The 16,964-nt window shown below is 45.7% G+C and overlaps 1 protein-coding gene across 1 annotated transcript in view; it reads left to right on the forward strand.

The window, feature by feature from the left end:
• Window positions 1–16,964, forward strand: part of NCKAP1L (NCK associated protein 1 like) — a 1,693,457-nt gene that overhangs the window by 1,374,375 nt on the left and 302,118 nt on the right. The window contains exon 29 of the mRNA XM_085654768.1: window positions 11,702–11,811. Within this exon, the coding sequence (XP_085510894.1) occupies window positions 11,702–11,811 (110 nt within the window). The remainder of the gene's footprint in view (window positions 1–11,701; window positions 11,812–16,964) is intronic.

Consider the following 16,964-nt stretch of genomic DNA (forward strand, 5'->3'; position numbering starts at 1 on the left):
CTCCACTCCCTCAGATGAACTGGGTGGATACTTTAATTTGGACTTTGACTTTTTCTTATGTAAAGCCCTCTGAGTAGAAGGAGCCTTCTGTACTGAAGAGCTAACTGCGGAGTCCAGATCAGAGCTACTATCCAGGCTTTCCTCACTTGACAATAAGGAGTCTGAGTCATCATTTAGCGAAAAAAAGCATTCTCCATCTGGGGTACCAGGAATTCCTCGGCTAGTTAACAATGATTTAGCCTGTGTCTGAGCAATTGCACCTCTAACACTTGATTTCTCCGAACTTGCCAAAATCTCTAACAATCCGCCTACTTTATTCTGTACAGTACTTTGAGTAGGCGTAAAATCACCGCAGATGCTAGCCGTGCTATCAAGCAGTGTCCCATCCCCACAAGAAAGCTCTCCTTCAGCCTTGCTCTCGGCAGCCAAAGAACCCCTGATCGATTTTTCATGACTCTCAGAGCCTGCCTGCAACAATGTATCCGTTTGCTTAGCAACAGTACCTTCGGCGTCTGGTGAAGCTCCATCTCTCTCTTCGTCTCCAATTCCGGCTCCGACCCCAGGATGAATCCCGCCGAATTCCGGCATCTTTGCCTTGAAGGACTCCTGAACGGTAGGCTGTCTCAGCTCTTTAGCTGCTCTACCTCTACCGTCGGGTCCAGACTTTACCGCCGCCATTGATTTTCGGGCTCCGATGTCTTTCACATCGCCCGGTACCGTTGAGTCACCAGCGCCGCCAGTGTGTCCTCGTAGATCATCCGGCTTCCTCGGGCATTTCCGCTGCTGTGTTCCACGGGGAGGGCCAGAGGCTGCCGAACTGTCCTTTCCCCCATCGAGGGCCGGGTGATCTTTCTGATTTGCGCTGTCCTTGAGTTATTTAGGTCTCGGTGCCATATTTAGATTGCCGCAGTGCTTGCCTCTAATCGACCTCCGCCACAACCGCGTAAGAAGAAAATCCGTTTTGAATGTCTTCAGTGCTGTCAAGAGTCCCAGCATCCAGCGGGGGGGGGCGCGGGTCCACAGTGCAGATCTCTAGCCAAAGAGGGATTTCGATCATACCGTCTCTCTAGAACCACATACTCAGGGACCTCGGAGAAGGGAGGGAGGGAGAGCCGCAACTTTTCACTGCCATCAGTCAGCGGCCATCTTGCCCACCTCTAACTCATTACTCCACTAATCTTGTGGAGCTACCAGCCATTTTGTAATGCGAGAGGAGATGCTATCAACATCTTTCTTACCAAACACCTCCTGCAAGGGTTTGTGATCAGTCTTGACCAGAAACTCTGTACCCCACAAAAACAAACCGACCATAAAATTCTGCCATCCTTAGAAAAACCTGCACATCCCCTTTTGTCTCGTGAGAGGAGAAGATACACAGGACAGAAAAAGGCATATGTTAAATATGCAGTGTACAAGAAATTAAAAATAGTTTTGAGGCCTTGTTATGCCAACCTAAAAATAAATGTTCCTCATGAAAATACAATGCGCTCACATATTTGTATTCCATCTGTGTTAATTTAGTACACCATTTTATTAATTCTAAATTTGCGCTATCACTATGGGATAGTAACTCTTAGTTGTTTTCCGATCTCCCTCTTTATAAATGGTACAATATTATTACCCTTCCAGGAATGCAGTATTGAATTTACCTTCAAACAGTAATCATATAATAGTTTTAATTTAATGATATTCTCCAGGATACCATCCGGACTCACAGCCCATGAGTTATTAAAGTCCTGAATTATGTTAAATATCTCTTCTGTCAATATCTCCTCCCAGTGTGAGCTACTCATGCGGCAGGATAATTCCAAAACTGTGGCTTTTGATATGATTGTATATAAATTAAAGTATTCCCTCCGTCGCACTTTGTCTATCAGACTTGTTTTTTGGTACTATTGTTACCCACGCTTTTGGCAAAAAATCACCAAAGTTTGAATCAATTTCTTGTCAAAATCGCCCCTTGTTGCGCTTATCACAATTTTCCCACCCTATTTTCAGCAAGTGATCTCCTTAATATTTTAGAACAGTTATCTTTCCTCCTTAGGACCTAATTATCCAAGAGATCTGTAAATCGGATGGGTACTTTTGATTTATAGAACAATGTTTTTAAAGAACAAGGAAGGTTCTCATTTCCTAGATCTTTATTCCAATGTATAATTGCTTAGCACAACATCTTAACTCAGAGGAATTCCTTGCTGGTTCCTTTAAACCGAGATCATGTGAGACCAGCAAGACATAAAGCTGATAATAATCACTCAACATGTTTTTTTTATTTAAAATTTTGATACCGATTTCGTGTCAGAATAAAAAATAAGAATGGAGTCTATTAGTGAGATATAAGTACTTCTTTGTCAAGAATGATTTTCAATTTCTGTGTCATCAAATCCACAAATAATTTGTTCCAAAGTCAATTCTAAAACCCCAAGTTATCAAGGAATTTGTGTGACTATCTCCTTTCTTATTTGGTAGAACTGGTGCTGTTGAATCCCAAATGGATCCAGATCTGTGAAACTCCCTCTTTTGAATGCGGGTGTTGTCATCTTCAAATTAAAGTTGCATACAACTAATATGGTTGCATTATGAAATAAATCCTCCAAACTTATTATAGCGCAATGAAGTTCCGATAAGAATGTGTCAAAATTAAATTTGGGGGAAGATAGACATTATGAAGGTGATATTATATTTCTTTTCACGCTGAACTGCCAAGGACAGTCGTGTTCTACCGAAGTAACCCCTGTCAGAGTTTGTCAGAGCCCCGGCGGCAAGCCGTTACAGCGGTAACCGCGCAAAGCGGCAACAGCAGCAGAACTTGCCAGAGCTTGTCAAAGCCCCCGTGGCAAGCGGTAACCGCAGCAAGCGGCAACGGCAGCAAGCGCAGCCACCATTAGTTGGTGGCCGCAGTGAGTCAGTGCCCTTGGCGGGATCGCGAAGGCAGCCTGATCAGATTGGGTGCAGCCTGCGACACCATCTCGTGTGCCCCGCTTGCCTTTTCTTTTTTCTCCGCACTCGCTCTTTGACACTCACTGCAGTCCGCTCCACCATTGTTAAAGCCGGACCGCACCGAGGAGTTGGAGTCAAATCGACTCTTCAGTCCGCCTGGAGATGCAGAGCCTCGGGCCCCAGCTGACGTGCTGATGTGTGAGGTGAAGACTGCAGCAGAGCAGCAGAGCTTGGAGCTCAGAGAGTGAGCCCGGTGCCTGAGTCAGGAGCAATACAGCCCTGAGCATCACAACACCGCATCACCACATTGCCGAGGCGAAGCTGGTCTCAGTGAGTGGATTGTGGATTATGGTGTTTGAAACCAGCGCATGGTCAGCGCAAGGTCAGTGGGGGTATTAACCCCTTGGGAGTGCTGCGCTGCCTTGTCCACTACACTACTCGGAGCCCGAAGGCAAAAAATACCCCATAGCCCACCAGCCCAGCAGTAAGCAGGTAGGAGAGCGGGTGAGCAGGCGGGTGCCATCGCGGTCCTTCTGTTTGCGTTGCGGTTTGTGTGCTCAGTTCAAGTTCAACTTGTGCGTTTAGTTTCGGCCGCTCCAGCATCACCACCTGCAGACCAAGCTGTCCAAGCTAGGGCGGTCCCCAAAATCCTAGCACAAATAAACTATGATTTAGGGTACGAACACCCCTGTCCCCCTGGTGCCCTTTAAGCTCTCAGTGACCGACTTTACTGCATCCGCTCAGGCCTGATAGCCAGGTAGCCAAAGTGCTAGCCAAAGCAGTAGCCTGCCCCTTATCAGTGCTTTACTAGTGAGACGGGACCCAAAAAGAGGGATCAATTACTCACGACGACCCCCGAAGTTACTGCTAATAGACAGCCTCCAACCAAAAGGACAACAAGGAGGATAACAAAGAGTGTATCCCTATCGGAGAGCTTAAACAAATTTCAACAAGATGCACCACAAAAGGGGTTGATTAGGCACTTCTTAAAAAAAATAGCCACCCTAGCAACACCCAGAGCAACATGCATGGATGGCAAAAGGACGAACCTTTGGATACAACATCCTCTGGCCTTGATCCGTGCATCTCTCAAGAGATGAGCACCATAAGTCCAAGCAGAAAGCTTTCCGATAGCCCACACATCCTTGAAGGATTACCTCCAAGCCCGGCGAGCCGCAGTGAGCTGGGAATGGCTGACTGTGACTTTGCTCAAATTATTGGATCACTGAGCAGTCAAATTACGCCCCCATGTGAAGAAAAGGTCTCCATACCCTCATTTGGCAGGAAACATGAAACAGTTTCATCTAAAGAGGATCACGTCCCTGCGACAGTGGCTCAAATTCACCAGATCAAATCCCATAAGCAAGACATCCAGAATGCGGAGAGCATTAAACCCTTACAATCAGCCACAAGTCCAGTGTCGCTTCTGGACGACCTGATTCCTGAGTCTCCAGCGGTAGGGGACCTCACAGCCTCGGTCCTCCAAACATTGGGCCAAAATATTGAAAGAACTCTAGAGCTAACCCCAAACCTGCTGGGGCTACTAGAGCCTCATTGAGATTCTAAAGCAGACCATCTCACTTCCAACAATATTATAAATGATGACCTGCAGAAACTAGCCACAAATGAAATAAACAGCCTATAAACAGAGAACTAGTGTGGCAATCATCAATAGCAGCTTGTCTAGTCAACTTAAGTATCAGGGTGGAAGAACTGGTGGAAGAACTAGAAAACAGGATGGTTCAGCTCCTGGTCTCCAACGCTGGGGACTGTTCAATCCTTATGAAAAAGTAGATGTCGCCTCCTGTGGTCTTAGCCGACATTGTGGAGTTAGTTAAAGGAAGTAGGGACGCACCGACTCTTAGCACCACTGACGGCAGGCCCACTTCAAACAACTTCCATCCGGCTCTGGGTAAGAACGAAGGAATCTCGGCAGCCCGAAAGCCAACAGAACGAGCAGAACACAATCTGGCACACAGGACAGAGAGCACTGTTCATGAAACCAATGCAGCGCAAAGTACACAAAGGGACAACTGAAGAGGAAGCAGGGATAGTGATGCTCCGGCTGCTGATTTACAAGAATCCATTTCGAGTACAACGGTGAGGTCTGATCCTCCCATATCAAGGAGAGCAAAAAAAAGTTGAAGAAACAACTGAAAAAAACAAAAATAAGGGGAAGACAATCGCAGCATTGGAAGATAGATCACTCACCCCCACATAGTAAAGCGAATATCATTCAGTTTTACCCAATATTTTCAGTTAAAAACTGGGGTATGAAGGACGTTTCATCTACTCTGTCGCATGGAGATCAACAAGTGCAGACAATTTTATCAAGTGATTCCACCCCAAAGGGCTCCTAGACGTCTGCAAGACCAAGTCCGCCTTCAGGGCATGAATTAACAGCAGGAGCTAGCACTGCACCGGAAGACGCAACCTCCCAGGGATTGATAGCTATGACAGCTACGACAGCTATCACATCACCGCAGTCGAATGGCCCAATACAATCCCAGCTAAGCACCAAGAAGCAGATAGGCATTGCGAGAAACCAAGGTTTGAGTATGAGGCACCAAGCAGGAAGTACTACGAGTCATCAAGCAAGCTCAAGTTCCTCACAAAGCCTGGTAGTGCAGGTAGTAGGTACAGGAAATGTGGCTCCAACTTCAGATTCCCTAACAAATGTTCATGAAGTGGTTCTCACTATGAGATTTCACAGTACGGGACAGCATGATGTTTTGAACTGGAGTAATATTCTACATCTCTTTAACCATCTTGCTACCCTGGACCAGATAAAAACAGGGGACCTGGAATGGGTGAGATTCATGAGCACCCAGGGGGACACCCAATGTGAATCCACAGTGGTGGGGATGAAGCTAAAGTAACAACAAGAAACCGTTCTGAGCGAATCATTACAACTCAGTGAGTGGGGCAAAGACGTCCAGATTCTGCCACATGCAAAATATCTACACGTCCTAGCATATAATAGTAGGGGCAAGGGACCCTGGTCAGTCCTGCACAGGACAAATAGTCAAGGGTCTCATAGCAATAGTTGTACGGGCTTCAAGGACCCCATGGGCATCAGGATTTCTTGTCGAAATCACTATCGAGCAATCTTTACAAGCCCTCATGCGCCAGACCAGATAAGAACTCCAAGAAGTCTGCAGCACTACTCCTAAAAGCTGTGGCACCACGCTAGGCAGGGCGACAGCCAGGGGCGTAACTCCACCCAAGGAGCAACTAACCATAATTTCATAAAACATTGCAGGGATCAGGAAAATCACAGAAAATGAAAACACAAAGCAGTTTTGGAAAATGGAGGTATCTCGTGCATCCAAGAGACATGGGCCCGACCTCTACTACATTTGCAGGGTACTGCGAATATCATGTACCTGCAATAAAAAGGAATCTTTTTGGTCGACCGTCTGGTGACCTATCAATTTTCATAAAACACACCTGCAGCTTTGTGGCCACAAACATTAAATCTATCATACTCGGGTTACAAGGTTTACAGATTAGAGGCCTGAATCTTAACTCTCATCCACTTTGCCTACTGCTACTGAACTGTTATATTAACCCAGTACAGACCACTTTGAAACATGGATGCCCTCTCAAGGAAACTAGATGACCTTTTAAAGAAACACAAATCCTGCCAGATAATCCTAGCTGGGGACTTTAACATGAGGGATCTTGATATCGCTATATCCTCTCTATGGGTTATGGGTCGGGCAGAACCCCTCTTCAATCCCCTTAATAATCATAAGATGACTACAACTCATGCATTGAAAGAACCACAAATGCCATCCTGGCAGCCGTATCCAACCTTCCGGAATGTTTCAAGAATAGACTACATTATAGTCAGTGAAGTAATCGGGGCCAGACTGAAAGGTTATGAAGTCGAGGATAGGTTGGAAAGTGACCTCAGGCCACTAAGAACAGTGATCCAGTTGGACGTACCAACAGCCACTATCTTTCAAGCTATTGGAGAGTCAAGAAGGGAAGAGCAATATAAAGTCCTGAGGAGGATAAAATGGTCGGAGAAGATAGGCAAGAAGATGCAAGTCTGGTTGGTCCAGAACCAGAAGGGTACTTCAACAATGCTCCTATTATCCATTAAGGATTGAGAGAACATCGTAGAGGATCTTCAATTGAAGTTGGGAAACCCTCAGCCCTAACGTTCCAGCACTAAAGTGCAATTGACAACAGGAAGTAAATGCCTAACAAAAGATATACTCAATTGCAAACAAGCACTCTGCAAGGCCCTAAAAGAACAAAAAAAGAGGGAGCAGACCAACGAACGGCTCATCGGTTACAACACTGAGGTCTGCCCTAAGGAAAAAATTGTGGGAACACAAAAAAGAGTATATTGAAAGGGAATGGAGTAAGGTGTTCTCTCTGCTCAAGGAAAAGAACCTCTCTGGGCTATGGAGACATATCAACCAGCTGAGTTGTCGTGGGATAACAAGAGAAAATGGAGTTGCGGAGCATGAATGGCTGTATCATGTGAAGCAAATATATTCATACGCTTCTTCAAATAAAGGCTGCTCAGAAGTAACCAACTGAGAGGAGGGGATAAATCAGTCAAACAATCCGAAGTCTGAAGAACTGAATGCCATCCTTGTCATCACCCCTACTGAACAGAGCGTCCAGGTAGAGGAGCACCAAAGGGCGCCAGGCATGATAAATCATGCTATGGTTATCAAGACCCTCAAGATTATGAAGAATGATGGAATCCCAGGGCCCAACGGGATACCTGCAGCTGTTTTTAAAACTGCCCCAGACTTTTGGGCAGCACCCTAACTCCTTTTTACAATCATATCCTCTCGACAGTCAAGACTCCAGATTCTTGGAGGGGCTCTATATTGGTTCCCATCTTTAAAAAAGGCGGCCGCCGGAAGCCATCTAACTACAGGCTCATTGCCCTTCTTGACCTTGAAGCTAAGGCCTATGCTCATCTACTCCTGAAAGACCTGGCTTCTTGGGCAAATGAAAGAGGAATCATTCCTTTTTATCAGTCAGGCTTCAGGTCTCAGTCGTCGACAATGTATTGGCATTAGCTTATCTAGCATCCCAGGCAGTAAAGAAGAATACTGTTTTGCTGTTTTATTAATAACAGCACATCCTTCAATAAAGTTGATCATAGGAGGTTATGGTGGAAATTAGACAAATGGGGGATTCCACCTAAACTCCTGAAGGCAATTAGATCCCTTTATGAAGATACCTGGGTGCGGGTCAAAACTAACTCCTGTACAGTGTTATCTAAATTGATCACGAACAACAGGCTTAAACAGAGCTGTGTGCTGGCCCCTATACTTTTCAATTTGTACACTGCGGACCTGGGGGACCCTCTGAAAGGGGCTAATCTAGTAGCACCTAGGCAAGGCAGTGTGAGGCTGCCAGTATTACAATATGCTGATGATACAGCTACAATGGACCATACAAAAGTGGGCCTACAAAGAGCCCTATATGCACTGAACCGCTTTAACGAGGACAATTTCTTGTCAGTGAACCAGGAGCAGACCAAGGTAATTATTTATGGGAGCTACAATCACAAAAGGAAAACCCAGTGGCTATTGGGTGATCTGCAAATTAGCACATTGGTTTCATACAATTATCTGGGGGTTTGGCTCACAGAACGGGCTAAGGCGAACATTCATCAGAAACATCTGACCTCCAAGGCCAGCGACGTTACGGATCTGATAAAACAACTAAGCCAACATCTGGTAGGCCCTTCCGCCAGACCAATATTGACTGTCCTAAAAGAGAAACTGCTTCCAGCTATTAGTTATGGCCATCAGGCCTTCCCAGGGTCGCTGGATACTTTTTTTAATTCAGCTCAATTCAAAACATATAAACCAGTGCTCCCCATCCCGAGGTCAGCTAGGAAATCAAGGCTGAGATTGGAACTAGGCCTTGCGAGGCCTGATCCGACGTGTCAGGGTGAGCTCATAAAGTTATATGTAAGGATCTTGATGGCTGACTCACTAAAACACCAGCTGAGATCAATCTTCGAGGAGATAGGTTCGATCTGGCAAACCGGCCTTGGCAGTGCCATCAATACACTGAAGATAGAGGAAGCAAATCTAGAGTCACTGGAAATCCCAATAAATGCTTGGAAAAAAGCGATAAATAGCCAAGTGCATGAAATATCTTTTGCTCAAGATATCAAGTCTCTCCGCTCAAGCTCTAATCTTGATCCATTAAATAAATCATACACACCAGGTAAAGCCCAGCCCTACCTAAGTGAGGCCCTACCACCACAAGCTCGAAGCAAAATACTCTTTATGACACTTACTACATTAGGTATTGCTGATTTCAATCCAGCATGGGCCCGTAAGGGGGAAACTCAAACTGCAGGCTGTTCTCCTATTACGAGGGAATACTGGTTGGTCCTCCTATGCTGCTGCCCTCATTTTCACAACGAACGTCAGCGACTCCTGCGCCCGATCTGTATAGTTAACAGAGCAAAGACCTGCAGTGAAGCGTCAGCCTTGTGCTTTTCTAAAACAAATGCTATGACCTTAGCAAGACTTGGGAAATTTACGCACTTGTTTAGGGTTGCCTTAAAGGCCTCGAATGATCGCAATCCAACTTTGGTGACGGGCACGCCAAACCCAGCGGAAGCAAGCGGATTGGTCCATAACAGGCCTTTTTTAGTCCTATTGAAGTCTGTGCTTTGACATTTTTAATGAAGCCACTTATGGCGCTGAAGTTTGAGGACATACTAATAGTGGCATCATCCAGGATGAGGAGAATAGATTCTGTCGTAAAATCCTGGGTGCACCTATTTCTTCCTCTAAATATGCCTGTCACTGTGAATTTAACCTGCCATATATTGAAGATTACATTAAGGCTCGGCCAGCATTATTTTGGCTGAGAGTTTGGAGAAATCCCGCAGCCCAACTAACCAGAGAGATAATATCAGACTGTTTGAAATGTGATAAGGGAATGAACATACCTTGGTTGGCAGCGGTACAAAAAAGTTTATCCAGTGTGAATTGCGAACACTTATTTTTAAATCCTTTAGACCTCGGCACTATTAGCAGTAATCCCTTCAGATTGCTCTCTATGCATTCTATAGGGATGCCAGATTGGATAAAGAGCGCAAGAAAGTGTCAGTCGCTAGTTATATGTGTATTGAGAATGTTTCACGTACACCTTCTAGCTATGTATTAAAACCAATTAGTAGCTGGGAAAGGGGGCTACTCTTCCGGCTGAGGCCTGACACCATGAAATTTATGCTCTCCTTTCCCGCTGGGTTTACCTCTAACCTTGATCTACTGCCATGTCCATGCAATAGCCAACAAACAATCGATGTTGCACTTTTTATTTTTCTGCTGCTATTATTCAATACTCACTAAAAGGTTTTTACTTCCGTGTTTTAAAGCCTCACTGGAGACTGACTATAAGGCTGCATATGGGAAGGTCATTGCTTTAAAAAATGATGAGCTAACCTTTCGGGTTTGCTCTTTCTTGAAAGAGGCGGTACGTACTCGTAACTCTATGTGCCCCTGCTGAATCCTTTGTATTTTACCTTGATATTTTAACTTTTAAGATATATGTCATTTTAATGGATTCTGCACTTTCTATCTTGTGTACTGTACTACTGGAGGACTCATTTTAATTTCAACTGGATTCTTTTTAACTGTCCTTCTGTTGCTGATATCTTTCGGTGAATATGCTGCTGTTTGTCTGCACTTTTATGGATATGTATTTGTATCCAAATAAAGTTTATATTGATTGATTGATTGAATTAAGTGTTTTTAATCAAAATGAAATGAGTTTTAAAAACACTGGGGACTGCAAAAGTGCGTTTAAGGACATATGGTCAACTACAAACTCTGGTGTGGGTTGGGTGAGGAGATTGCAGGTGAAAGGAGGGTGGTATTTTTTGCTAAGTCTAAATACTATTCTTTCAATGATGTTTGTTCTTACTACAATCATTTTAATTAATCAAACAGTTAATAAATAAATTAATTCATTCATTCATTCGTTCATGAAGGCGATATTGATTTAGTGCCCCCTTCTAATTTCAGAACGAACTGTATATAATAAGGGCGAACGTCAGGGATACAACCTGTTGAGTGGCACTCCATTTCATACACAGTGCATAGGTCACCTTTTGAGTAACCTTTTGCCGATGGAATAGCTAGAACAGAAAAGACAATGTAATTGTCTAAATCAAAATTCTTAATTAGCCAAGTTTCAGGCAGGCATATACTAAAGCATCATCAAAATCTGATTCCATGTTTTTAAAAGTAGAAAAAAAACATGAAAGCCCACTAAAATCCAAACACATACGTTTCAAGGCGTATTCTGTTCATGCTCTTCACTGTAGGCTGGGACCTAACGCAGGTCCCTACAGCCTCTGCGGTGTATGGGGCCCCAATGCTCCAGGGGCCCCTAACCCTTCTATGGGGGAATCCATTCAGCCCAAGGTTAATGAATATCTGTGAGATATGGGAGACTCCTTGGCCCTCATCACATGCTGCAGGAGGGCCCTACCGTGTTACGTCACACAGCTGACTATAGAACGAGGCTTTCATTGGGAAAAAGAACAAGATAAAAGAGTAGAGTAAAGGCGTGGAAGTGATAACGATTTGGTTGAACTCAAGAACAATGTGTGTAGATGTGAACTCGGGTAACTGTTGGAAAGTCTAATAAGAATTATGTAGGAAAGAAGGACCGATGCGTCCTATCACATCTAAAATCAAAATGTGTCAACGTTAGGTGCCAAGTTTGTCATGTCTTTCTTTCTCTTTTGCAGGTTACAAGAACAATGTCCACTGTTTAGCCAAAGCAATAATACAGGTGTCTGCTGCCCTCTTCACCATTCATAACAGGAACATTGAAACACACCTCAAGGAATTTCTTCTGGTGAGTTTAGAACATGTCAATTATTCCAATGCCCTTCTAGTTTTAGTTTGTCTTTTTTTACTGTACTGTGTTTACCTATTTTATCAACTCTTTTAAACTTCCCAAATATGGTATGTAGACCTACACTGTACACTATCAACGAGGCCCAGAACCGTATTACCCCCAAGCGTGAACAATGCATTACATGGCTTAATCTACACAGTGCAAATACCATTGGAACCAAATGCACGACTGAGAATTTAAAAATAATCAAATGGGAATATAGAAAGCTAAAGTGAACTGTTCAAAGTATATTATTTCATTATTTCATGGTTACGCTGACCACTGCCATCTCCTGCTAACCTATTTTGAAATTGAAACAAATAAGTCGGTGCTCAGACATCATGAAACTGATTAAGGGTATAGAAAAATTGAAATAATTTCCAGTGGAGATATGTTAGTTCAGTGTGTAAGGAAACCTCAGCTTCATAGTTTTGGTTCAGTTTCAACATGTATGTATTAAATGTTGGGCATCACTGAAAAACGGAGCAAGGGGAATCGCCGACATTAGCCTAGGAATGGATTTCCCGAAGTGAAATGAGACATTTATATCTCATTACAGAAGCTTATAGCGTCAGTCACATGCATGAGACAATAGATACTTTATTGAACTGATGCAGGATAAGCGCATGAGAAATAGAGCAGATGACGTTTGACAGGATCAGCACATTAGCAGAGTTTCTGCAGAGCAGCAGTTTTCCAAAAATCACCCTACTTGGCTCAGAGATGGGAAAGTTTATTTAACAGGTTAAGCAGCATCAAAAAAAGGTTGTTGTTGAATGCTACACTAATCAAGCATTGCACAAGACAATTCACAATGCACTAACAGCAGCGTGGTTAGGATATAATATGCTATTCAAATACGTTTGGCTCAAACTGTGCGTACCAAAATGTCAGACTTGACATTGGGGCAATTTAAATCAAGCATTGGCATAGCCAATAGGTCTCGCCTTTGGGACCTTATAAGTATGTAGCCATGCAACAGTTGCATAACTAAATACTTATAAGGTCCCAAAAGCGAGACCTATTGGCTATACCAAGCGGCCGTGCGGCCGCCAAAGTGATCGCGATTGCGATCAAACATCAAAGCGGACCTGCGGCCGCGAAAGTGAAAATAATCGCGATAAAGCGCAGCGCGCACCCGCGCACATGCACTGTAGCTCTAGGCTGGCCTGGTAGCACTTTTTGGAGCCCTCTCAATAAGTCTCGCCAGACCAGCGCATGCGCTGGGTCAGGCGAGACCTAAAAATGGTACCGTGGTGTGGTAGAAAAGAGGTGATGTTTGGACAAGGCAGGCCAGAGAAGGCTAAATCAACAAACCAAATGGCCTCAATTTCCAGGGTATCACAACAGGTGTTAGATCAAAATGTAAAATAAATCCTGGTCGAATCTTATACTCAGTAATCAGCTGAAATCCTCTACACAAATTCAGGAGATTGAGCAGTTTACGAAGAGACAAACTCTCCCTTTAAGTCTTTTTGGCAAGTTCTGAAAAGATGGATGAGCCAATCTGAAATTCTAAATCTCTAATGGAAGCTCGGGGTTCATAGCAAGTATTCCGAAAACAATTAAGAAAACGTATACTCAACGTCACATGGAGAATTGAGTGGACTGTATGTCTGCAAAATATGCCTTTTATCAGATAACAGTGGAAGAGTTGCTTGGCCTCTTGGGAAGTTGGAACCGAAAGATTAGACGCATCCTACAGGTCAGTAGACTGCCCTGGGGCATAGTCGGTCACAAGCCGGTAACGCCTGATCTTTCATTTATTCTGTTCAGTCCAACTGGTGATTTACAAGAGGTTAGGACAGGAGCACAAGTAATCATAACTTTCATTCCTGAAATGTGAATACCATTTTACAAATTGGTGCATGAAAATGACCCTTAGTAAAAGCAACATATTGGGTAATGAGTTTGGAAAAGACACACGCCAATTGACAATGATAGCCTCCTGGAATGTGGCTGGCTTGGCTAAGAAGTTGGACACTTTAGATTGGCGAAAATTTACTGAATGCTATTGTGAGAAGCTGGCCTGGAATCTGCTGTCCACTAATGTAAGTGGGCACCTTGCACCAGTCCAGACAACCTTTATGGTGTTTTAAGAGGTATTGGACAACCTTAGAAAGCTATCCTTCAGTCTTATTCTTGAAGGAGTGTAAAGCAGCTTGTTTGACCAGAATGCAATCTTATAGTATAGATTAAATAAAAAGAACCACACAACGTATTTATAAAAATATGTATTTATTATATAACACTATCTCGTATATGACAGTATCTCCCACACAGACATAAATCAATCAATCAATCATTGGCATTTATAAAGCGCGCTAGGGGGGAGGGGGTTATTGCTCATACAGCCAGGTCTTGAGCTGCCTTCTGAAGGAGAGGTGGTCCTGTGTTAAGCTGAGATGGCTGGGGAGAGAGTTCCAGGTCTTCGCAGCGAGGTAGGAAAATGATTTGCCTCCGGCGGTGGCTTTGCGGATGCGGGGGACGGCTGCCAGGGCTTGTCCAGTCGATCGCAGGGTGCGGGTGGGTATGTAGAAGGAGACGCGGTGGGTGATCAGTTTGGTTCCTTGGTTATGAAGGGCTTTGTGTGCATGGGTGAGGAGTCTGAACGTGATCCTCTTGCTGACTGGGAGCCAGTGAAGCTTTTCCAGGTGTCCGGAGATGTGGTGGTGGCTCGGGACGTCCAGGATGAGGCGTGCGGCGGCGTTCTGGATTCGTTGGAGTTTCTTCTGTAGTTTGATCGAGGTGCCAGCGTAGAGGGTGTTGCCGTATTCCAGGCGGCTGGTGACGAGGGCGTGGGTGACGGTCTTCCTTGTGTCGGTGGGGATCCAGTGGAAGATCTTGCGGAGCATGCGAAGGGTGTTGAAGCATGTCGATGTGACTGCGTTGACTTGTCTGGTCATGGAGAGGGAGGAGTCCAGGATGAAGCCCAGGTTGCGGGCGTGGTCGGTGGGTTGGGGAGTGCTGCCTAGGGCGGGGGGCCACCAGGAGTCATCCCATGCGGTGGGAGTAGGGCCTAGGATGAGGACTACCGTCTTGTCGGTGTTGAGTTTAAGCCGGCTGTCCGTCATCCAGTCCGCTACTTCCTTCATTCATTCGTGTAGTCTGGTTCTAGCAGAGGAAGGGTCGTTGGTGAGGGAGAGGATGAGTTGGGTGTCGTCTGCGTAGGAGATGAGGTTGAGTCCGTGTTTGCGTGCGATGTTTGCCAGGGGCGTCATGTCGATGTTGAAGAGGGTAGGGCTGAGGGAGGATCCTTGTGGGACGCCGCAGATGACCTTGGTCGCTGTTGATCTGAAGGGGGGGAGGCGGACTCTCTGAGTTCTTCCGGCGAGGAACGAGATGATCCAGTCCAAGGCCTTGCCTCGGATGCCGGCGTTGTTGAGGCACTGTATCAGGGTGCGGTGGCATACCGCGTCGAAGGTTGCGGAGAGGTCAAGGAGTATGAGAACCACGGTCTCTCCCTTATCGGTCAGGGATCTGATGTCGTCCGTGGAAGGTAGTCAGTTGAGTGTTGACGGTTTTCTCAATAACCTTTGTTGGGAACGGGAGGAGAGAGATGGGTCGGAAGTTCTTGAGGTCTGTGGGGTCTGCTGTCGGCTTCTTGAGGAGGGCATTGAGTTCGGCGTGTTTCCAGCTCTCGGGGAAGGTGGCGTGGTGAAGGATGTGTTGATGACGTCTCGGAGATGGGGGGCGATGATGTTGTCGGCTTTGTTGAAGATGTGGTGGGGGCATGGGTCGGCGGGTGATCCTGAGTGGATGGAGTTCATCGTGCGGGTGGTTTCCTCGGTGGTGATCGGGTTCCAGGCGTGGATGGTGGTTCTGTGGGGGATAGGTTCTGGTGGTGGGTTCGCGTTTGTTGTGGTGAAGCTGTTGTAGATGTCGGTGATTTTGTGGTGGAAGAAGGCTGCGAGGGAGTCGCAGAGGTCTTGTGAGGGGGTGATGGCGTTGTTTTCAGCGTCGGAGTTGGAGAGTTCTCTGACGATGCCGAAAAGTTCTTTGCTGTTGTGGGAGATGTTGTCGAGTCTGTCTTTGAAGGAAGATTATCTTGCGGCGCGGAGGAGTTGGTGGTGTTTCCGGGTGGCGTTTTTGAGGGCTGCCATGTTCTTGTCGGTCTGGTCGAGGCGCCAGGTTTTCTGGAAGGTGCGGCATCGTTTTTTGGAGTCCTTGAGGGTGGAGTTAAACCAGGAGCTTCTTTTGTGGTTGGCTCCGTTCGCTCGGGTCTTCAGGGGAGCCAGGATGTTAGCGCAGTTGGAGATCCAGCTCGTGAGGTTGTTGGCTGCTTCGTTGGGGTCTGAGGTGCTGGTGGGCGGGTTCTGGGAGAGAGCTGATGTGAGTTGGTCGGCGGTGATTCGGTTCCATTGTCTTCTCGGTGGTTGTTGAGCGTGGTGGTGGGTTGTGGTTTTCCTGTAGCTGAAGTGGACGCAGCTGTGGTCCGTCCAGGAGAGTTTGGTGGTGTGGTTGAAGGAGATGTGTTTGCTGGAGGAGCACACAAACACAAAGCAAACAATACTTTAGCAAAGAAATCACAGTAAATAGCACTAAAACACAGTGTGCCCCAGGAAGGGACCAAACCATATACTAAGAAAGTGGTATAAGAACCACGACTCAAGTCGGGACGATGTCGAGAGGAGGTAGAATTCCTGGGGACCCACAGAACCACCCAAGGTAAGTAGATAGGGACCCCACGGAAAGCTTGTGCAATGTGTGAATACAACTGTGTGCTCCGTACAAGTATATGTGCAAGTCACGGTTGGGTTCTTAAAGATTAGGGACCCTTCCTAGTGGACCCTGAAGAAACCCAGTGGAAGACAGAAGGTTGGAGAGCCACTCAAATTACCTATCCCAGTGGAGCCGGGTGCATAGGTATGAAGTGTAGTCGTAAACCGCATTCGAACCCATCAGAGGCCTTCAGGAAAGTGCTGCTGCTGCTGGAAGAAGAGAAAGTGTCCGGAGGAATCCAAACATGGATTCTTGAAGAGGAGTACCTGATAGCAGAGGGGAAAGAGTCTATGTCACTCAGGGCTGACCAGGAGATTTGGAAGACAAATGCCCTCTGATGTCGGTTGCTTTAGGTATGATGTTGATGACTTTGACTCTGCAGCTGTGGG

This window comes from Triturus cristatus, chromosome 4_1 (genome assembly GCF_964204655.1).
Source record: "Triturus cristatus chromosome 4_1, aTriCri1.1, whole genome shotgun sequence".
Classification (NCBI taxonomy): Eukaryota; Metazoa; Chordata; class Amphibia; order Caudata; family Salamandridae; genus Triturus; species Triturus cristatus.